The sequence below is a fragment of the Budorcas taxicolor genome, chromosome 2 (genome assembly GCF_023091745.1).
Source record: "Budorcas taxicolor isolate Tak-1 chromosome 2, Takin1.1, whole genome shotgun sequence".
NCBI classification, from domain to species: domain Eukaryota; kingdom Metazoa; phylum Chordata; class Mammalia; order Artiodactyla; family Bovidae; genus Budorcas; species Budorcas taxicolor.
In genome coordinates, this window is record NC_068911.1 from 177,426,443 (window position 1) to 177,444,721 (window position 18,279).

Here is an 18,279-nt window from a genome sequence, read left to right on the forward strand (position 1 = left end):
CTCTCCGGACCCTGCACACTCTGGTGAAACTGACTTTCTGGCGGCTCCCCAACAAAAAAACACACTGCCGTGATTCTGAGCCTTTGCAAAAGCTACCTTCCTCCCTTCCTGTCTGGAAGATCCAACCAGCTGCACATTCCGTCCTCCTCCGCCAGGCCATCCTTCGCTCTGGCTGCCCTTCGTCTATACCCCTCCTCCTCCAACGTCAGGAGAGTCTGTCTGTGCATCAGACTCTCAGCTCCTCGAAGGGGCCTGTGTCTTGCCTTTCGTCCATTTATCTCCACTGCCTGTAACAGTACTGAGCTCACCGTAGATGGTCAGTCAACATTTAAAGGGACAAGTGGGATCAAGTCCTCCCCATCTTAATTTCATTAATAGAGAGAAATAAGATACGGAAGCCTGACTTCTGAGGCTCTGCATGTTCTCAGAACAATCTGCTACAGTACCCGCTTTGTGTCTAGCCTCCCTGATTCCGGTGAAACCAAAGGGACAAACTCACAGAGGGGCAGCAGCAGTGGCCCTTCTGCCCTTGGACTCCTGGTGCTACACGAAGATGAAATCAACCCCAAATGCGGCCTTCCGGCCAGCCATGCAAACCAAGACCTCTCCCCAGTCCCCGGGCCAAAGCCCCCAGTGCCGAGGCCCAGCCAGTGGGCGCCGAGCTCCTTGAAGTTAAGAGGAACTGTGATGTCGATGGGGTGAGCCACCACCACAGTGAGGCTCCCTACCTGCCGAGACGGCCGGCTGCCTGACCCCAGCACAGCAGACACGGCCGAGACGGGCCGGCCGGGTCCAGTGGTCAGGACGACACGCCGGCTCTACAGACTAACGGCCAGAGCAAGCGCGGCTCCCCTGGACGCTCATCGTCTTCCTCAGATAACACACTGCGCTCTCCAAGCTCCGGTTTATGAGGTGGAAGCAGTGCTGAAAACTGCACTTCACGGGGCGAGCGGGGAGGAACGCGCCACGGCGGTGCTTCCAGGAAGGCGCTGAGAGAGGCTGGGGCCAGGCGGTTACAGCTGCTGGCAGTTCAGACAGACTCCTCCTGCTCACAGACCAAAGGCAAAGAAACGCAGGCCATGCGCTGGGCTGCCGATTTTAGTTTAATTTATTTATTTTAAGACCATCTCCTTGCAATTTCCAGAGAGAAAATACAAAACAAGAAACAGACTTGGTTTCAAACACGTACACAGTGTGCTGGAGTTGAAAGCATTACTGGTGACACGGTTACGGAGAGTGCCGGCTCACTCCGGGGCGCTTCAGTGTTCCTGAGGAATAGACGCGGTTTCTCCTGCCCTCCCACTGGGGTGTTTCTCAGGTGTGAGTCACTGCTCCTGCTCCTGGAAAGGAAGGGCACTCCATTAGCAGGCACGCTCGGCCTTCTGGCGAGCCCCTCTAACCTGCCGCTGTGGGGCAGGCACACAGGGCCCGACCGGCATCTGCTTGGAATGTGTCCCACTCACAAGAGGACCATCTGTAGCCCACCAGGCTAACGCCCACCAAAAGGACGGGCCCCAGGTGGCTGGAGAGAGCGCAGCCCTGCAATCAAACGGCCTACTAACGCTGGGAGCTTTGGCAAGTTCCTAACCTCGGTCAAGTTCAGTTTTCTCATCTGCTGAACGAGGGTCATCAAACCTCCGTCGCAGACCTCCTGGGAGAGGTCTAGAGAAGGAACAGAAAGATAAAGCACCCGGGATGGCCCACGAGGCGTAGCAGGCGCTCAGCAATCATCACCCCATATTACGACTACACTGGAAAAGCCCCAAGCCGCGGTCCTGCTCCTCTCTTCAGAGACTAGAGGCTGACAACATCGAGGCATAGACTCAAGTTCAGAAAAAGTTACAGGCCGCGCTGGAGCAGCACGCACGAGGCTGTAAAACCTCTAACAGCATTTTCCACAGTAACTCCCAGCCATTAAATACACACACATATAATCACCCTGAGCCATTTATCCATGACAACTGTCTGGAATAATGAAAACATTTCAAACAATTAAAAGACCTAAAGCTCCTCTCCCTGTTTCTTTCCGTTCTCCTCCAGACTCAGCTGCGGCCGAGAGGGGAGGAGCCGGGACCAGGGAAACTTCCCGTGGTCGGCGCCGGTGCCATGCAGCTGCCCTCCGCCCACGCGAGCCCCCGGGCAGCCACCCTGGCCTTGGCGCAGGGGTGGGTCTTGACGACTGAGGGCCTGCCAGTGCGAGGCTCTCCCGCCTCCCCTGCTCCCAGTCCCCTCCCCAGGCCCGCACAGGCTGGCCAGTGGGCAGCTGGCAGTCTATGCACCTTCTCAGATAGGGGCTACCAAGCTGGGACGCTCATTTGTACCCCATTCTCTGCCCTGCTTGTTAGTACGGTGGAACAATGGACGAGTCAGTCACCCTATCTTGGCTGGCCTCCACTGTAATAACCAATATTTCCGTTTATATAGCACCTCAGAGCTTGAAGACATTTTCACATTTAATCTGCACAGCAATCCAGTAGGCAGAAATTACCACCCTCATTAAGTGAGAAAAGAAGGGAAGAACTCCAGAGCACCCAGAAAGCACACAAAGGGGTATCCTGGCTTCTGGGGTCTCTCCCCTGGCCCCGGCTGCGGCCCAGACCAGTGATTCTAGCTCAAGGTTAAGCAAGAAGGCAGACGGCTCTGCACATCCTGAGAAGAAGTTCTTCATGAAGGTAGTGCTGTGTAACGGTGATGCTTTAGTAAGCCTGAGGCCCGAGGCCGTCAGCGCGTCTAATAAGATACACAACTTACTTCACTCATTGTACATTTATTTGAGCACCTACTTTGTTCCAAGCCCCGAGAATACAAAAACAAACAGCATCTCCGTCCGGAGGCTGCTGTGCACAGAAACTTTAGGAGACGTGGTATGTCCTTCACTTGAGGCCTGTGTTAAACTTCCGCATCCTATTTGCATCATTAAAACCCATCTGTAGACGAGACTGCAGCAGAATCGGGCGGGACTCACAGTCAAGAACGCGCCCTCTTCAGGAGAAAGCAGAAGCACGACTGAGTTCAGAAGTCTTTAGGTTTAGCCTGAATGTGTGAGAGATGTTTACCGAGCACTCTGAGGTCCTGAACAAAAGTGCTGCCTACAGAAAGGAGAATTTGATAAGGATCTGCTTTACTGTGCCATGATTCAAGTTGATGATTCACTTATGAGCTCAGTGGTGCCACAAAGACCTCAGTTTATTTATCATTTATCGTATTTATTATTTATCTGCGCTCTAAAGAGCTCTGTGAGGAGGCAGGAGGAAGAAAGAGAAGCGTCACCTCTGTACATACTTTGACATACTTTCCATGCAGAAGGTACGGCGCCTGGAGGTCGTGCTGGCAGTTGGAGTAAGCCATCCCGAACCCCATTCCAGAGCCGAAGGCCAACGGCCACGTCCTTCCTGGTGAGCAGAGAAGGAGAACCCCGAGAGGGGACCGTGAGGAGAGAATAAAGCTTTCCTCTGGCTTCAATACATCTGCCCAGGGGTCAGTGAGCAATCAGCACACACCACGCTTCCGTCAGTGTCTCGCCACCCGCCCAGGGGAGGGTGTCGATTAAGGGCCCGTGGGGCCAGGCTTGAAGTCTTAGTGAGCGGCACAAATGAAAGCAGCAGACACAGCTGAGCCTGTTAACGTTCCTGTGCCAGTTCTAACTATCTGCTCATTTCAACTAACTCTTAAAACTTATCATAAACAACACCAGTAAGGTCTTTGAATTTTTAAAGTACGTAAGAACTTCACCAACATTTACATATTTGGATTCTACTAAGTCACAAGGTTCACTTGAGCTCATGCGTAGATGATCACGCCACACCAGCACTGGTTCACGGGGATTCTCCAGCTGCATTTTCCCCACCAGCTCCTCATGGAAAGAGGTCAAAGTGACCCCTATGGCTTCTACTCAACAGCCAAACTTCAGAAGTTCTTCCACCGAATGAAAGGGACACTGCCTGTCCTTTGCTCAGGAGAATTTCTGGCCAAAAAGCCTATGTATTTCAGGTCCACTTCTTTTTATTACCAGCAGGACTTTTGTTTTCAAGCTGCTTTAGAAAAAAATATAACTAATTTGAATTATTTGAGAGTGTAGATTTGGCCAAACGACTCACTGACATAAAGTACAGGCTTTTTTTTTTTAAATGATATCATATTTGAGCTATCAGGCACCCTGACTTAGTGCCCGGGGAATTCTGGAGATGCCCACCCAGTTCTGGCCTCTTCTGCGCCTACAGTCTCTGTCTAGTTCACTTTACAGCGGCCTACCTAACCCCATACACGGATCCTGGCAGCCAGGGGGCCGCGCCTCCAGCAGTGTCCCTGCCAGGGGCACGCATATCCAAGGACGTCAGGCACACAGGTAGGAAGGCACACTTACTTTTAAAGAAGGTAAGTGAGAAAACAAGTCCTAATCCAAAGCCAGTACCTACAAAAGAGGGAGGAAAAACATGTTAAACACCTTAACAGTAACTTGACAAAAATAAAAGGAACATTTCATAAATGTGAACATCTACAAGACAGATTTTTTTTAACTTGGTAGAGAGACGAGTTTCTCGTTTCTAACTTCGTTCTTGTCATCAGAGGCTCTGTCTACACCTGTGGTCCCCTTTGCCCCACCAGGGGATAAGAACTTTCTCCCTCATTCTGTCTAGACGAGTCCAAGGGGTGGGAGGACAAGCCAGGAGACAGTTCTGAAAAGATCCTCTTGCACGGCTTGCAGACAGCCTCCAGCACCTCGGGCTCCCGCGCCACCTTCCCCAGGCACGCCACGGCCAGCATGTCAGGTAAACGCCCTCAGCGGGAAGCTCCCCGGGCTGTGCCAGCACTTTGAGTGATGGCGACGTTTTGAGGAAGATGGAAAGGAGCGATCCAGAGGAGCTGCTGTCACAAGTCAGAGTGTCCAGACAGGGGGAAAGCACGCCCTCAAGCGTGGACGCCAATCCCCTCTCCTCGCTGACTCACGGGGCACTTTTAACCACCATCTTTGAAGATGAAAAAACAAATGCAACCCTGTTTTAATGATCTGGTGGGAAAAAAAAACTTTAAATACCGAATTTTAAATCAAACTTCACAGGAACCTTAAGCTTGGGGCCAAAAAAAAAAAAGGCTAAATCCTCATTTTGACCAATCTTTCTCAACCTTGGTCATTCTATTGATATGGTCATAATTTATTTTCTTTAAAAAAGAAAAAAAACATTAATGAATATATTTAATTATATAAATTCAACTTCAACTTAAATAGTATCTATGATCACAGATTTGAGCGCCAGCTATACTTTTTTAATAAGGCACGCTTTAAATGAACGCAGAACAATTAAAATAAAAACATTTACCTGTGGTAACACTTCAGGAAAAAAGTCATCTCACATACTGTAGAGACACATGTCCCAAGCTCTGAGATAAGCTTATTTTTCCATTATCAAAAAAGTAATGTTACACATGCCAAGGAAGAGAGCCAAGGCCGGTTTTTTCCTCAGACTTGACAGATAATTGTTTTCAGGCTTTTCAGAGTATCCTGATGTTCCTGACTATGTGTCTGCCCCATGGTCCAACAGAGCCCTGACCAACTTCTTCACAATTAAGCCCCACATAAAGGCCCCGACTCTCACCTGCCTCTTCCCTGTCCAACCGTGGATGTAGGCTAGGTAGTGTGAACACTCAGAGTACTCTCAGCCAGCAAACCTGACCCTTCTGCTCCAAACACAGAGAGCTTCATCTTAAGCAAGTAAGCTAGCCCACACTTTTTTTGCTTCACCTGTGTAACAATCCCGCTGATGCTGGCCTGATCAGAGTGTTTATGTTATTACCCAGAGTGAGTTCTGATAATCCTCTCTTACCCTCTACATGTGGCCACGATGCGTTTCCTTCCTATGACTGTATCCTATAAAAATGTGAATTTTAGTTAAAAACCATTACTTTGTACTGTCCGACAGGCCCTGCACTAGGTACTGTTGCCCAGCTTTAAAATGCAGCATCTGAAGATCTCTCATGTCATCCCAATTCCCATGCAGTTTAATGAAGTGATGGAGAACCTGTCAGTTCACAGGCCACAGTGGCTAACCTATTCCAGGCTGACATCCAGAGAAAGGAAAGGGACAAACACCAGTATCTCTCATGAGCACCCAGCATTCCCTCCCTACTCCACCAAACATTCCTGTAAACCAAACAGCAGCCTGACATGGTTCCATCCCCCAGTTTCCAGATGCAGAAGATGACTTGTTCAAGCACACGTTCAGTCGGTGGAAGAGCAGTGAACTGGGCCTGAGTCTGCCAGACTGCAAAGCCACGAGATTCCCCAGTGCCAACCCCTGAGCAATGGATACCTCCCAAGGGAAACTGGAGCATCGAGATTCCTACTGCGAGTGAAGCAGGATTCAGCCAAAACCAAAGTGTGCCTCTCATGCGACAGCCCAGGACGCTAGGCAACCAGGGCAGCAACAAGCCCACACAAGGCCAGCTGGGCTTGTCCAGATCCATCCCCAGGCTGCGCCTGCCGCACATGTCACAGACACAAGTCTACCTGGAAGGGGTGCTGCAAGGGCTTCAGAGACGCAGCCATCGCGCCTGACGCTCCCCAGCAAGAGTCTGCTGCGGCCTGGTTTTCTAAAATGGCATGGGCTTCCATTTCAAAGTAACTTGCCTCACCCCCTTGCAGCTGGAAGATGAGTAAGACAGTAAATTGGTCCTAGAAAATGAGGTAAAGAATTTGGACTGGCCCACAGATTTCAAACCAGGCAGTGGGATGGGGAGGTAGGCCAGTACAAACACAATGGCTCACAATCAGAGCGTTTGATCTTCTCCATCTGGAAGGCAATTTTTTGGCAAACAAATCAAAAGCCCAAAAGGAAAATATTTCAGCACTTCCCTTGTCCCTCTGATTCCATGCCTCTCTATTTTGCCCCAAGGAAAGAAAGCTCTCTGACGCTCAGCTTCTCCTAACAGTAGATCGAGAGCGATGCTGAAGCCGCTGCTACCAGTTATCACTCAGACACTAAGAGGAGAAAGGCTTCACACCAACCAGGATAGAGGAGAACATCTTTCCTCTCCAGACTTCATTTAAGTTCAGGTATATGCCTGACCACTTCAATTCTGCTACTATTAAAGGGGTGTGGGTGTGTGTATGTCAGCCACTCAGCCGTGTCTGACTCTTCGAGACCCCAGGCTCCTCTGTCCATGGAATTCTCCAGGCAAGAGTACTGGAATGGATGACCGTGTCCTTTTCCAGGGGATCTTCCTGACCCAGGGATTGAACCCAGGTCTCCAGCGTTTCGGGCAGATTCTTTACCATCTGAGCCACCAGGGAAGCTCTATTAAAGGCATTTACTTGAAAGTATATAAACTGGGATCAAAATCACGGTTCAGACTAGCCTGAAGCGGAAGTATACTCTATGCTCCTAAGCTGAGCTGCAACATCTGCCATTCTTACGAGTGGTTTTTTTTTTCTCCATTTCTATATTTTTAAGACACAAAATACCAAGTCCGTTCCCTTCAGAAAAAATAACACAGAAGCTGATGTTTAAATGCCAACGTTTTACTTTCAGTTAGCTATCTCGGTTATTTAAGAGATAAACAATGGTGGAACTGCTGATGAATTTCGCAGGTTCAAGTTCTCACATGCTCAATTTTCTTTTAAAAGGCAACATGTTGCTTCAAAGAAAGTCCCACCTGATCAGGGGACACCCAACTCCGCAGCTGTTTCCACTAAAGATTGGCACCTCTAGGCCAGGTTTAAACTTCATAACAATAAAACATGAAAGGTTTGTCTTAACGATAAAAACAAACCAACATGGAAAAAGAGGAGAGTTCTCTAGGCCTTTGGCCACTTCTTTTTTTTTGTTGCATTTCAAGTTCTCTTAGAAGAAAAAAGCCAGAGGAAAAAGCACAAAGCATTTTTCACCTTCCCTGGAAGCAAATATTTAACTATGAATAAAATTTATATAACTCTGCCTCCCCTTTTAAGCCTGTTCTTTTGGCCCATGCTGTCTGGAATGACAAATAACTCTAAAGTAAAGAAATGCCTGATTGCAGGTACACATCTTCCTAATGGCAAAGTCCACCAAGGGGAAGTCAGAGAACAAGGCAGAAAGAAAAACCACCCCAAAACAGAGAAGCCTTATGGAATTGACATTAGGCAAGAAGCCCATGCTCTGAAACCATTTCTTTTGAAGAGGAAAAAGAATTGGCACAAATTCTTTCAAAAAGAAATTGCTTCGAATCAATCTAACCTGGCCCTTTAATGCACGTTTAGTGCCCAAAAGGACATCATAAAACGGGCCAGTAGATAAACACACATTTTTGGAAAGAAGCAACTCCTTAACAGTTCATCTGATACTATTTTAGTACCAAACAACAGAGAACTCACTCCACTAACTACATAAAAAAATACTGCCCCATCATATGCCCAAGTGGATTTTATAACAAATTTAAAAGAATAACAGCTAACAGCAGTATGCCAGTGCACACCTCAAGCCCCATGTGTGTGTGTGGGGGGGGGGGGGAATCTATGTTGACGGCCATCACTGTGACATATGGACAAGTCACCATGCCACACAGCACGAAGCTTGACATCACTGAAACACTGAGAAACCAAACGCAACTAGCAAGGATTAAGCAGCGGGCCGCATAATCTGACTGCAGTCCTGAGGTATAAATGTTTTGGGGTTTTTTTTTTTTTTTTTTTTGGCTATCCTACAAGGCAGGCAGGACCGTAGTTCCCTGACCAGGGATTGAACCCAGGCCCCCTGCAGTGGAAGCATGGAATCTAAACCACTGGACCGCCAGGGAAATCCCAGAAATGTACTTTGGATGTTAGTCCCTAAGCAGAACAAGTTGGAGAAATAAAGGTTCCTATGGAATCAACTTTGTAGAAGTTGTAATTGTCAACGAACATTCAATTGAGGAATTTGCTGGGGGAAGCATTTAAAAAAAAAATCCTCAGAAAGTCACTTAAAAAACATGTCCATGAAAAACTGACCATGGGGGAAAGAAGACCAAGACCTTTTATTTATCAATCACTGACTAGATAACTAAGATCTCACTCCAGCTTCTCAGCATCTTAAACAGAGCTCCTAAGTTCCTAAGTCCAGTGTGTAGTCTATCAATGCTAAATCTTTGGTCTACATCTACCATTTTACTTTGTATGATAACGTGTCACGATGTAATAGCAAACACTTAAGTACCATATTCAACTGGTAGTTTATCAATATGAGAAGCTATAGCAATTACAAGCAAGCTTTTAAGAGTCTAGGAGCCATATGCCAAACAACTTTATTCTTAAATGACGGAAAGAAAAGATACAGCTTCCAAAATCTGAGAGACTTACTTTCCCACTGCGTGTGATGCGAGAGTGCTGCTGCTGCTGGGAGGCAGGTCCAGTTCAGAGCCCTGGGCGTCCTCACTGGCCAGCCCTCTGACCTCAGGGTGAGTGCTTTGGCCTCACCTGCCCGCAGCGTGCTCGTCCGCGAGCATCGCTGTCTTAGGAAAATGTAAGGTATCTGCAGTCTGACGCAGACTTCAGTAAACGGTAGTAAGGTCTGCTACCTCTCTAAGAACACACTCAAAAGATGTCAAAAGTGAAACATAAGAGTTATTCCCTCCATTAAAACACAACTCCACAGGAAGATCGCACTGTGGGTGAACCACAGCTGAAGACTGGAATCTTTTTTATCCACTCTTTGCATAGCTGACTTTTTTTTCACAGGCATTAGCAACTGTTTATAGTAATACATTTTTTTTTTTTTAACAAAATAGGGGATTCCTTCAGACTCATTGCTGAACTAGAACATGTTGCTTTAAAATACAACATTTTCCTAGAGCTGTCTTGTGTTTAATAAAGCTATATTTATGCTTTGCACATGGATTAATATCAAACTGACCTATTTATAATGGGTGTTCTTTCCTGTTCAATCATGTTTCTATAACACTCATTTCTATTACATTTCTATTACAATCATCAAATGCATTTGTTATGACAGAAAAAAACAAAAATGTGCTTTTATAGGAAAGTACCCTTGGGACTGAGTTTAGCGAGAATTACACTTCCAAGAAACATTCCTGATTTATGAAAGATGCTCAGGGCCCAATTTATGAGGGGGAAAAAACAGTTTTAAGTCAACTCCAAACTGTGTTACTTAATCCTCTGAGGCAAAGACAGATTGTCCCAGGTGTCCATGTGTAAATGCCAAGTCATGTGAATTAACCCAGAAAGTGTGCCAGGCCAACGGCCCCAAGATGGTAGATGTGGTCTGTGTTCATCAGCTTCTCACGCGGCAACACTGCCGCACGGTGTGTGGGAAACAGGCTAAGAAGGTGGCCACTGCACGGCCTTAGCCTTCCTGGCCTCTCAGACGACACAGAGGCCAGAGCATCTGTAGGAGCCTCTAGGGTGGACATCAACGGCCAGGATTCTGAGCAGAACAAGTACAGCAGTGGCCGGAAGGAGTGAAGACAAGGAAGGTACACGTGGAAGCCCTCACAGCACTGGTGAGCTGCTTCCAGAGACGCCGACTCGCGACAAGGGTCCTTTTAAATGAGAGCATACAGCACACGACCCAGCCTTCAGAATTCCGACAGCTGTATGGCTTTCCGAGAGCGCACAAAAGAAACGATCGCTTATTCACATGTGGGCAGAGGATGCGGGAAAACAAGCAGCTCTGATGACTAATGATTAAAGGGACACTGAGGAAAATGCGGAATTACCAAGTTTCAAAACACAATCAAAGATGCCACTGCTGTTGTTTACTCACTAAGTCGTATCTGACTCTTTTGTCACCGACCCGATGGACTGTAGATGTCTTGCACTGGATTTTTGGGGGGGAAGGGGTGCTTTGGGGTTCCCTGGTGGCTCAGACGGTAAAGAATCTGCCTGCAATGCAGGAGACCCAAGTTCAATCCTTGGGTAAGGAAGCTCCCCTGGAGAAGGGCATGGCAACCCACTCCAGTACTCTCGCCTGGAGAACTGCATGGACAGGAGCCTGGTGGGCTACAGTCCACATGGCTGCAAAGAGTGGGACACGACTGCGTGACTAACACTTCTGAGGCACTAACATTTATGGAGCGGCAGGCGCTGATGATGGAGAAGGAAACGGCACACACTCCAGCGTCCTCGCCTAGAATCCTGTGGATAGGAGCCCAGAGGGCTGCTGTCTAGAGGGTCGCACAGAGTCGGACGCGACTGAAGCGATCAGCAGCAGCAGCAGGCACTGACGTACCAGCGTTTCCAGGTATTACTCCATACGAACCACGGAACCGCCTAAGAGGTGTACTATGATCCTGAGTTACAGAAGAGGAAGCAACGTAAGAACGGAGTTAAGCGAGTTGCCCAAGAATACACAGCTAAGATAGAGTACAAACCCACGCTGTGTGGCTCTTTTCTACTGGCAGAGAAAAAACTCAGGGAGAGGTCGGTCAGAAGAGCTGCAGGGAGACTGTCTATTGTTACATAGCACAACAAAGTGTTTTTCTGGATTTTCTGGATTGTAGTGCTTTGCATGGGTAATTTATGACTGTGTGACTCTTTAATCCCTCAAGAAAACAACAGAAACCACAGATGTCCAATTTATCAAGAGTGACAACAACTCCCCCAAATTACTTAGCATCAAGGAGAAACAGGCACCAAGTCAAGCTGGGAGGCGCTTCCTTCTGGGCACTGGCTGGAGAGAGAAGCGCCTTCCCTCCCACAGCCCTCAGGAACTGGCGTCTCATCCCTGGGACAGTCGACAGGAAACTCAAGGCTTCATGGCGTCCCGTGTATGCATCGTGATGGCTGTTATGTGGTTTCCTTCTTGATCCAAATGAAAAATCAACAGAGAAACAAGAACCAATAGTTTCTTTTCCTTATACATTTGTTAACCTATATTTATTAGCATTTCTTAGGTAGAAAGCGCTGGGGATGAATTTTTCTCCTGGAGTATGTAGTGCTGTTTTTCAAAACGCAGGTAGTGGGCACACCGTGGTTACATTTCAGCTGTAGTCTTATGTAGGTTTGGGGGTGAAACAGGTTAAACAGGGTTGAGCATACTGGTTCCCTACTAGTGGTGTGTCCCTTCCTTGGACAAATTATATACCCTCTCTAGGCAACAGCTTCTTTGTACTGAAAACAGTAATACGAACAGTGCCTATCTATACCTGGGGGAGAAGAGCAAGGATGAAACAACATAAAATGTGTAAAAAGCTGGGAAGAACAGTGCATTGCACACAGTAATTATAAATGTATTCTGCTCCCATAAAAAGCATTTCAAGAACAAATACTTACTGAGCACTGAAGGGCAAGAACACTGGGTCCACAATCAAAAAATGGGCCACAGAACTAAACAGACATTTCGCCAAAGAAGACATACAGATGGCTAACAAACACATGAAAAGATGCTGAACATCACTCATTATCAGAGAAATGCAAATCCAAACCACAATGAGGTACCATCTCACGCCGGTCAGGATGGCTGCTATGAAAAAGTCTACAAACAATAAATGCTGGAGAGGGTGCGGAGAAAAGGGAACCCCCTTACACTGTTGGTGGGAATGCAAACTAGTACAGCCACTATGGAGAACAGTGTGGCGATTCCTTAAAAAACTGGAAATAGAACTGTTGGGCATACACATCGAGGAAACCAGAATTGAAAGAGACACGTGTACCCCAATGTTCATCGCAGCACTGTTTATAATAGCCAGGACATGGAAGCAACCTAGATGTCCATCAGCAGACGAACGGATAAGAAAGCTGTGGTACATATACACAATGGAGTATTACTCAGCCATTAAAAAGAATACATTTGAATCAGTTCTAATGAGGTGGATGAAACTGGAGCCTATTATACAGTAAAGTAAGTCAGAAAGAAAAGCACCCAAACAGTATATTAACACATACATATGGAATTTAGAAAGATGGTAACGATGACCCTGTATGCCAGACAGCAGAAGAGACACAGATGTACAGAACAGACTTTTGGACCCTGTGGGAGAAGGCGAGGGTGGGGTGATCTGAGAGAACAGCACTGAAACATGGATATTACCATATGTGAAAGAGATCGCCAGTCCAGGTTCCATGCACGCTACAGGGCGCTCAGGGCTGGTGCACTGGGATGACCCTGAGGGATGCGATGGGGAGGGAGGTGGGAGGGGGTTCAGGATGGGGGACACCTGTACACCTATGGCTGATCCATGTCAATGTATGGCAACAACCACTACAATAATGTAAAGGAATTAGCCTCCAATGAAAATAAATGATAAATAAGTAAACTTGGCAAAAAAAAAGAAGAATACTGGGTTCAACAAGAATAAGAAATAAGACAGTCTCTTCCCTGGCAAGCTTGGGCTCAGGAAGGAGTAACAAGTTAGGTACCCAGAAAAGTGATCAAAAGCCAATCTAGTCTTTCAGAGAGGGACAGTGCTGCCAGTCCACAGGAAGGCGGGGACACGTGTAGCTGAAAAGTTGCTGTTGTTTTTTTTTAATCTTCAAGAAAGAGGTGGCATTTCAGTTGCCTTAAATGGTAGACTTTCAACAGCCAGAGCTAAGGCGGGGGGACACACTCCCCACCTAGCGGCTGCAGAAAAGCAGGGCTCGAGTGGGGAGACGGGGGAGGGCCGCCAAGCCGAAGCTCTAGGTGCGCCCCTGGGAGCAGGAGGTGAGGCTGGAGAGGGACAGAGCCTCTGAGGTGGGCCAAGGAGTCTGCAGGGCACTTAATCCAACAGGCTGGGCTTCCCTGAAGAGTTTTTAAAAAGGCTATGCTTTAGGAAGAGTCATCCGACTAAGGTGTGCAGGATTACTTGGAAAGGAAGAGACATTTTGTTGGCAAAATTTACAGGATTTAACAACTGATTAAGTGTGTGTATGTGTATCTGGGGTTTTGGGGGGTGCACTAGGGAAGACTGTCAAAGAAAATGCAGAGAACTTCTACCTGGATAATTATAAAAACACTCGTGCTATTTAAAAGTCATCAAATAACCTTTTAATACAAAATCCCCTTAGTAAAGCTAGAATATAACTTGATTTATACAAATGCAATATCTACAATGTTTTCATGAACACCAAACGATATCAAAAAAAGTGAAGAGTATTTGCTAAGCACTTAGAAGTCAGGATTCAATTATCTCATTTAACCTTCACATTTAATAAGCTTCTCTTATTAGCCCCATTTTACAGACTTGGAAACTGAGACACAGAACGGTGAAGTAACGTGCCGCGGGTCACGTGTCTGGGACTGGAACCCAGGCCGTCCGACTCGAGAGACCTGGCCTTCAGTTGCCACGTCCCTCTGGCCTCCTCAGAGACGTGAAAACCATGGTAATCGTCACGACTTAGCCGAAGGAGATGGACCAACCCTCCAAAATTCACCCGAGCCGACATTCTGCGTCCGCTTTTCCTTCACTACACGAACTGAGCCCCCACTGTGCGCCAGGCACTACGCTAGGCCCCAGGAGATAAGTTTCCACACTAAGTTCATGGTCTACTGTTGGACTCAACGGATAATTAGAAACTCAATGTACAAGGTACAACGCGGAAACACAAGGTGCTGTTTCTGCTCAGCATGGAATACACAAAGGGGAGACAGACGGGTGCTGAGGAGAGACCAAAGTATGCAGGGTCCCATTTTTCATGCAGATGGAAGAGCAGAGAGAATCTGAAGCCTGGCCCTAGCCAGAGGCACTGAGAAGGGCGCCCAAGCCACCCAGAGGGTTAGAGGAGGGAGTGGGGGAGGAGACAAGAGAAAGACGTCAAGGAGTTCCCAGTTGCCAAATGACCATGCGTGAGGTAGGAGATACAGCAAGACAGTCTTTGATGACAAACTAAGGATCGTGAACATAAAGAAAGCTGAGCACCGAAGAATTGATGCTTTTGAACTGTGACGTTGGAGGAGACTCTTGAGAGTCCCTTGGACTGCAAGGAGATCCAACCAGCCCATGCTAAAGGCAATCAGTCCTGAATATTCACTGGAAGGACTGATGCTGAAGCTGAAAGTCCAATACTGTGGCCACCTGATGTGAAGAGCTGACTCATTTGAGAAGACCCGGATGCTGGGAAAGACTGAAGGCGGGAGGAGAAGGGGACGACAGAGGATGAGATGGTTGGATGGCATCACCGACTCAATGGACATGAGTCTGACTAAGCTCCGGGAGTTGGTGATGGACAGGGAGGCCTGGTGTGCTGCAGTCCATGGGGTCACAAAGAGTCGGACACGACTGAGCAGCTGAACCGAACTGAAGGATCTTGGTCTCTATTACAAGCCACAGAGAAACAGTGACAGAAACTAAGCAGGGAAACAACACATCAGATGTGTACTTTACAACAGCCCACTCAGCAATGAGGACAGATCTGAAAAAGCCCATCAAAGACAGAGACAGTAACCCAGGCAGGAGCTAGGTTCAGGCTCAGATTCTCTCCTCTCTGCCCTCTGCCTGAAAACTGTGATCTTACATGCTTTGGTCTCTCCTCAGCACCCCTCTCTCCTTTGTGTGCTCCATGCTTAGCAGAAATGAGAGAGCCAGTACTAAAGGTGAGCAGGACAGGTTAAAGCAGGACTCTGACCAGGGCTTAGGGATTTCTGAGAAGTGGGAGTGACCACACTTAATGATGATTCTTAGCTAAGGAATCCTTAGCTAAGTCATGGACAGAGATACACAGAGATGGAAACGGGGGTCAACTATTTTGTAAACATACCAATGGTTTTGCATTTAACATACTGTTGGTGCCAATGGTGACTACTATCCCAGATCAGCATTCACAAAAGTGTGGGAATGACTTGCCTGGATTCCGGGGCCTTCCATGAGCAAACAACTTTTTCTTTGCTGTTCAATTTGGTTCTCTCAGGGTGGCCAAGACTATGAGGTTTAGGAAACAGCAACCAGCTGACTTTCTATTACAGCGGTATTCTACACCTGATGTGAAGAGCTGACGCACTGGAAAAGACCCTGATGCTGGCAAAGACTGACAGCAGGAGGAGAAGGGGACGACAGAGGATGTGACGGTTGGACGGCATCACCGACTCGATGGACATGAGTTTAAGCAAGCTCCAGGAGATAGTGAAGGACAGGGAAGCCTGGCGTGCTGCAGTCCATGGGGTCACAAAGAGCTGGACACGACTCAGTGACTGAACTACACCCGTCTTTCTTAAAGACATCAGTAATCTACAAAGCTCCATAAATACACCTCTCCAAATCACTGGACTTGCATACATTAAGAAATAAAAATTTAAGTTTTCATATACTGAGTGAAGAAGAAAAGTCTTCCAAAAGATATGAGCTGAAAGAAAATGAATTTCAAGTTGCAGCTGAACAAGGGGAAGAACGTTGGGGTTTTTCTCAATGATCACAGCCAATCTCCTCTGGGAAAGCATATGATTAGTAGCATTTATTCTGATGTCAGGACAACATAAGATTAGAGCGGTAACGTACTATGTTTTTACTTCTAATTAGAGAGGGATATTGTGAGCTCACATATAGGCTTATGCGGAAATGGTTAAAACAAAAACTCCTACAACTCCTTAACTTCAATTTAGTCACCTGAAATGATGCCAAGAAACTAGCAGCTTTCTTAGGACTACCTTCCCAGTAAAAAGTGGACTATGCTGCTCAAATCATTTGCTTCAGTTGATCACTGAAAACCCACCTGTCAAACAGGAATTTGAGTACTTTATAGGCGCAGGTTCTGACAATCAGAAACATTTGTTCTAACTCATAAACATCTGCCAAAGTAAAGTAGATCTGCAAATCCAGCAACAATTATGTCAGTGTTACAATAATTACAAATTATCCGAAGCAACCTAATACAGGTCTAGGTTGGATAAAGAAAACTGAAGTAAAAAATGATGAGATGCATTTCGATTCCTCCCATACACACTGCTAACTATTAAGCAGCAAGGTTTAAAACTCTACCTGAAGATACACAGTTGAAGCAACTTGATGGTGGGCTCTGATTTTAGACAAACACCTGGGCCACACTGTGAGCCCCCCACCTGCCCGCCCGCCCTCGCTCCCAGACACAGCTCACCCCTGTAATCCATTAAGACTGACCATATTTTCCTATCTCACATTCTCCTCCATTTTTTCCTAATTTGTGCCTCCCCCTCTTTTAGAAGATGGAGCGCTCCGTGAACTGGTGAGCCACCCTTACTCAGGGCCATGCTAATCTTCCCTGCATCACAAGTGTTTGTGCTGCCAAAACAAGCAAACTCTGTTTTTCCCTTATTTCTCATTTCTATCCCGCTATCTAAACAGCACTTCACTTTCTCAAGACTTCCCCGGCGGTCCAGTGGTTAAGAACCTTTCTGCTAACACAGGGGGTGCAGGTTCACTTGATAGTCGGGGAACAAAGACCCCACATGTCGTGGACACGCACAACTAAGCCCGGGCACGCACCCCCAAGTCCAGGAGCCGTGACTGCGGGGGCCCTGGCGCCCTGCAACCCCCGCTCCACGACAAGAGGAGCCCCGCGATGAGACCCGGGCACCGCCACAGGGAAAACGCCCTCACAGCTACAAAGGTCCAGCACAGTCAAAAATAAATAAATAAAAATAAATAAAAAAAAACACTAAACCAAATCAACTCCTAAAGTTCCTACCAGCTCTAATAATCGATAGTTCTATAAGTCTATGGATTTACTGAAGTTATTCAAGTGGGGCCAACCAAAGAAAGCCAACAATGGGATATCACATCCAACAAGAGCAAAGCCCATTAACCTGTCAATCAAGGAGAAATGTCATTGATAGGCACGGTTGCATGGCATCACCAACGCAAAGGACATGAGTCTGAGTAGGCTCTGGGAGTTGGTGATGGACAGGGAAGCCTGGCGTGCAGTGGTCCATGGGGTCACAAACAGTCGGACACGACTGAGTGACTGAACTGAATGTAATTTCAAAGTTAGTGAGAAGCTTAGAGAGATTTTCACTTTAAACTACTCTATTAAACACAAAACTAGACTTAACATATTTATTTAAAGATTACTGAATATTCACTGGAAGGACTGATGCTGAAGCTGAAACTCCAACACTTTGGCCACCTGATGCGAAGAGCTGACTCATTTGAAAAGACCTGGACGCTGGGAAAGACTAAAGGCGGGAGGAGAAGGGGACGACAGAGGTGAGATGGCTGGGTGACATCACCAACTCAATGGACATGAGTTTAAGCGAACTCTGGGAGACAGTGAAGGACTGGGAACCCCGGTGTGCTGTGGTTCATGGGGTCTCAAAGAGTCAGAGGCACGACTGAGCAACTGAACACCAAATTCATAATCCTCAACTACAGGAACCAACTCAGCCCAATAAATAATATTTTGAACAGAAACTGTTCTCATTGTTTATT

At 47.0% G+C, this 18,279-nt stretch overlaps 1 protein-coding gene across 1 annotated transcript in view; it reads right to left on the reverse strand.

Moving 5' to 3' along the window:
• Nucleotides 1-1,090: 1,090 nt before the first annotated feature.
• MICOS10 (mitochondrial contact site and cristae organizing system subunit 10) overlaps nt 1,091-18,279 on the reverse strand; it is a 34,999-nt gene continuing 17,810 nt past the window's right edge. Inside the window, exons 2-4 of the mRNA XM_052661132.1 lie at nt 4,364-4,411; nt 3,283-3,392; nt 1,091-1,340 (exon numbers count right to left, since the gene is read on the reverse strand). Of these exons, the coding sequence (XP_052517092.1) occupies nt 1,326-1,340; nt 3,283-3,392; nt 4,364-4,411 (173 nt within the window). The 3' untranslated portion in view covers nt 1,091-1,325. The remainder of the gene's footprint in view (nt 1,341-3,282; nt 3,393-4,363; nt 4,412-18,279) is intronic.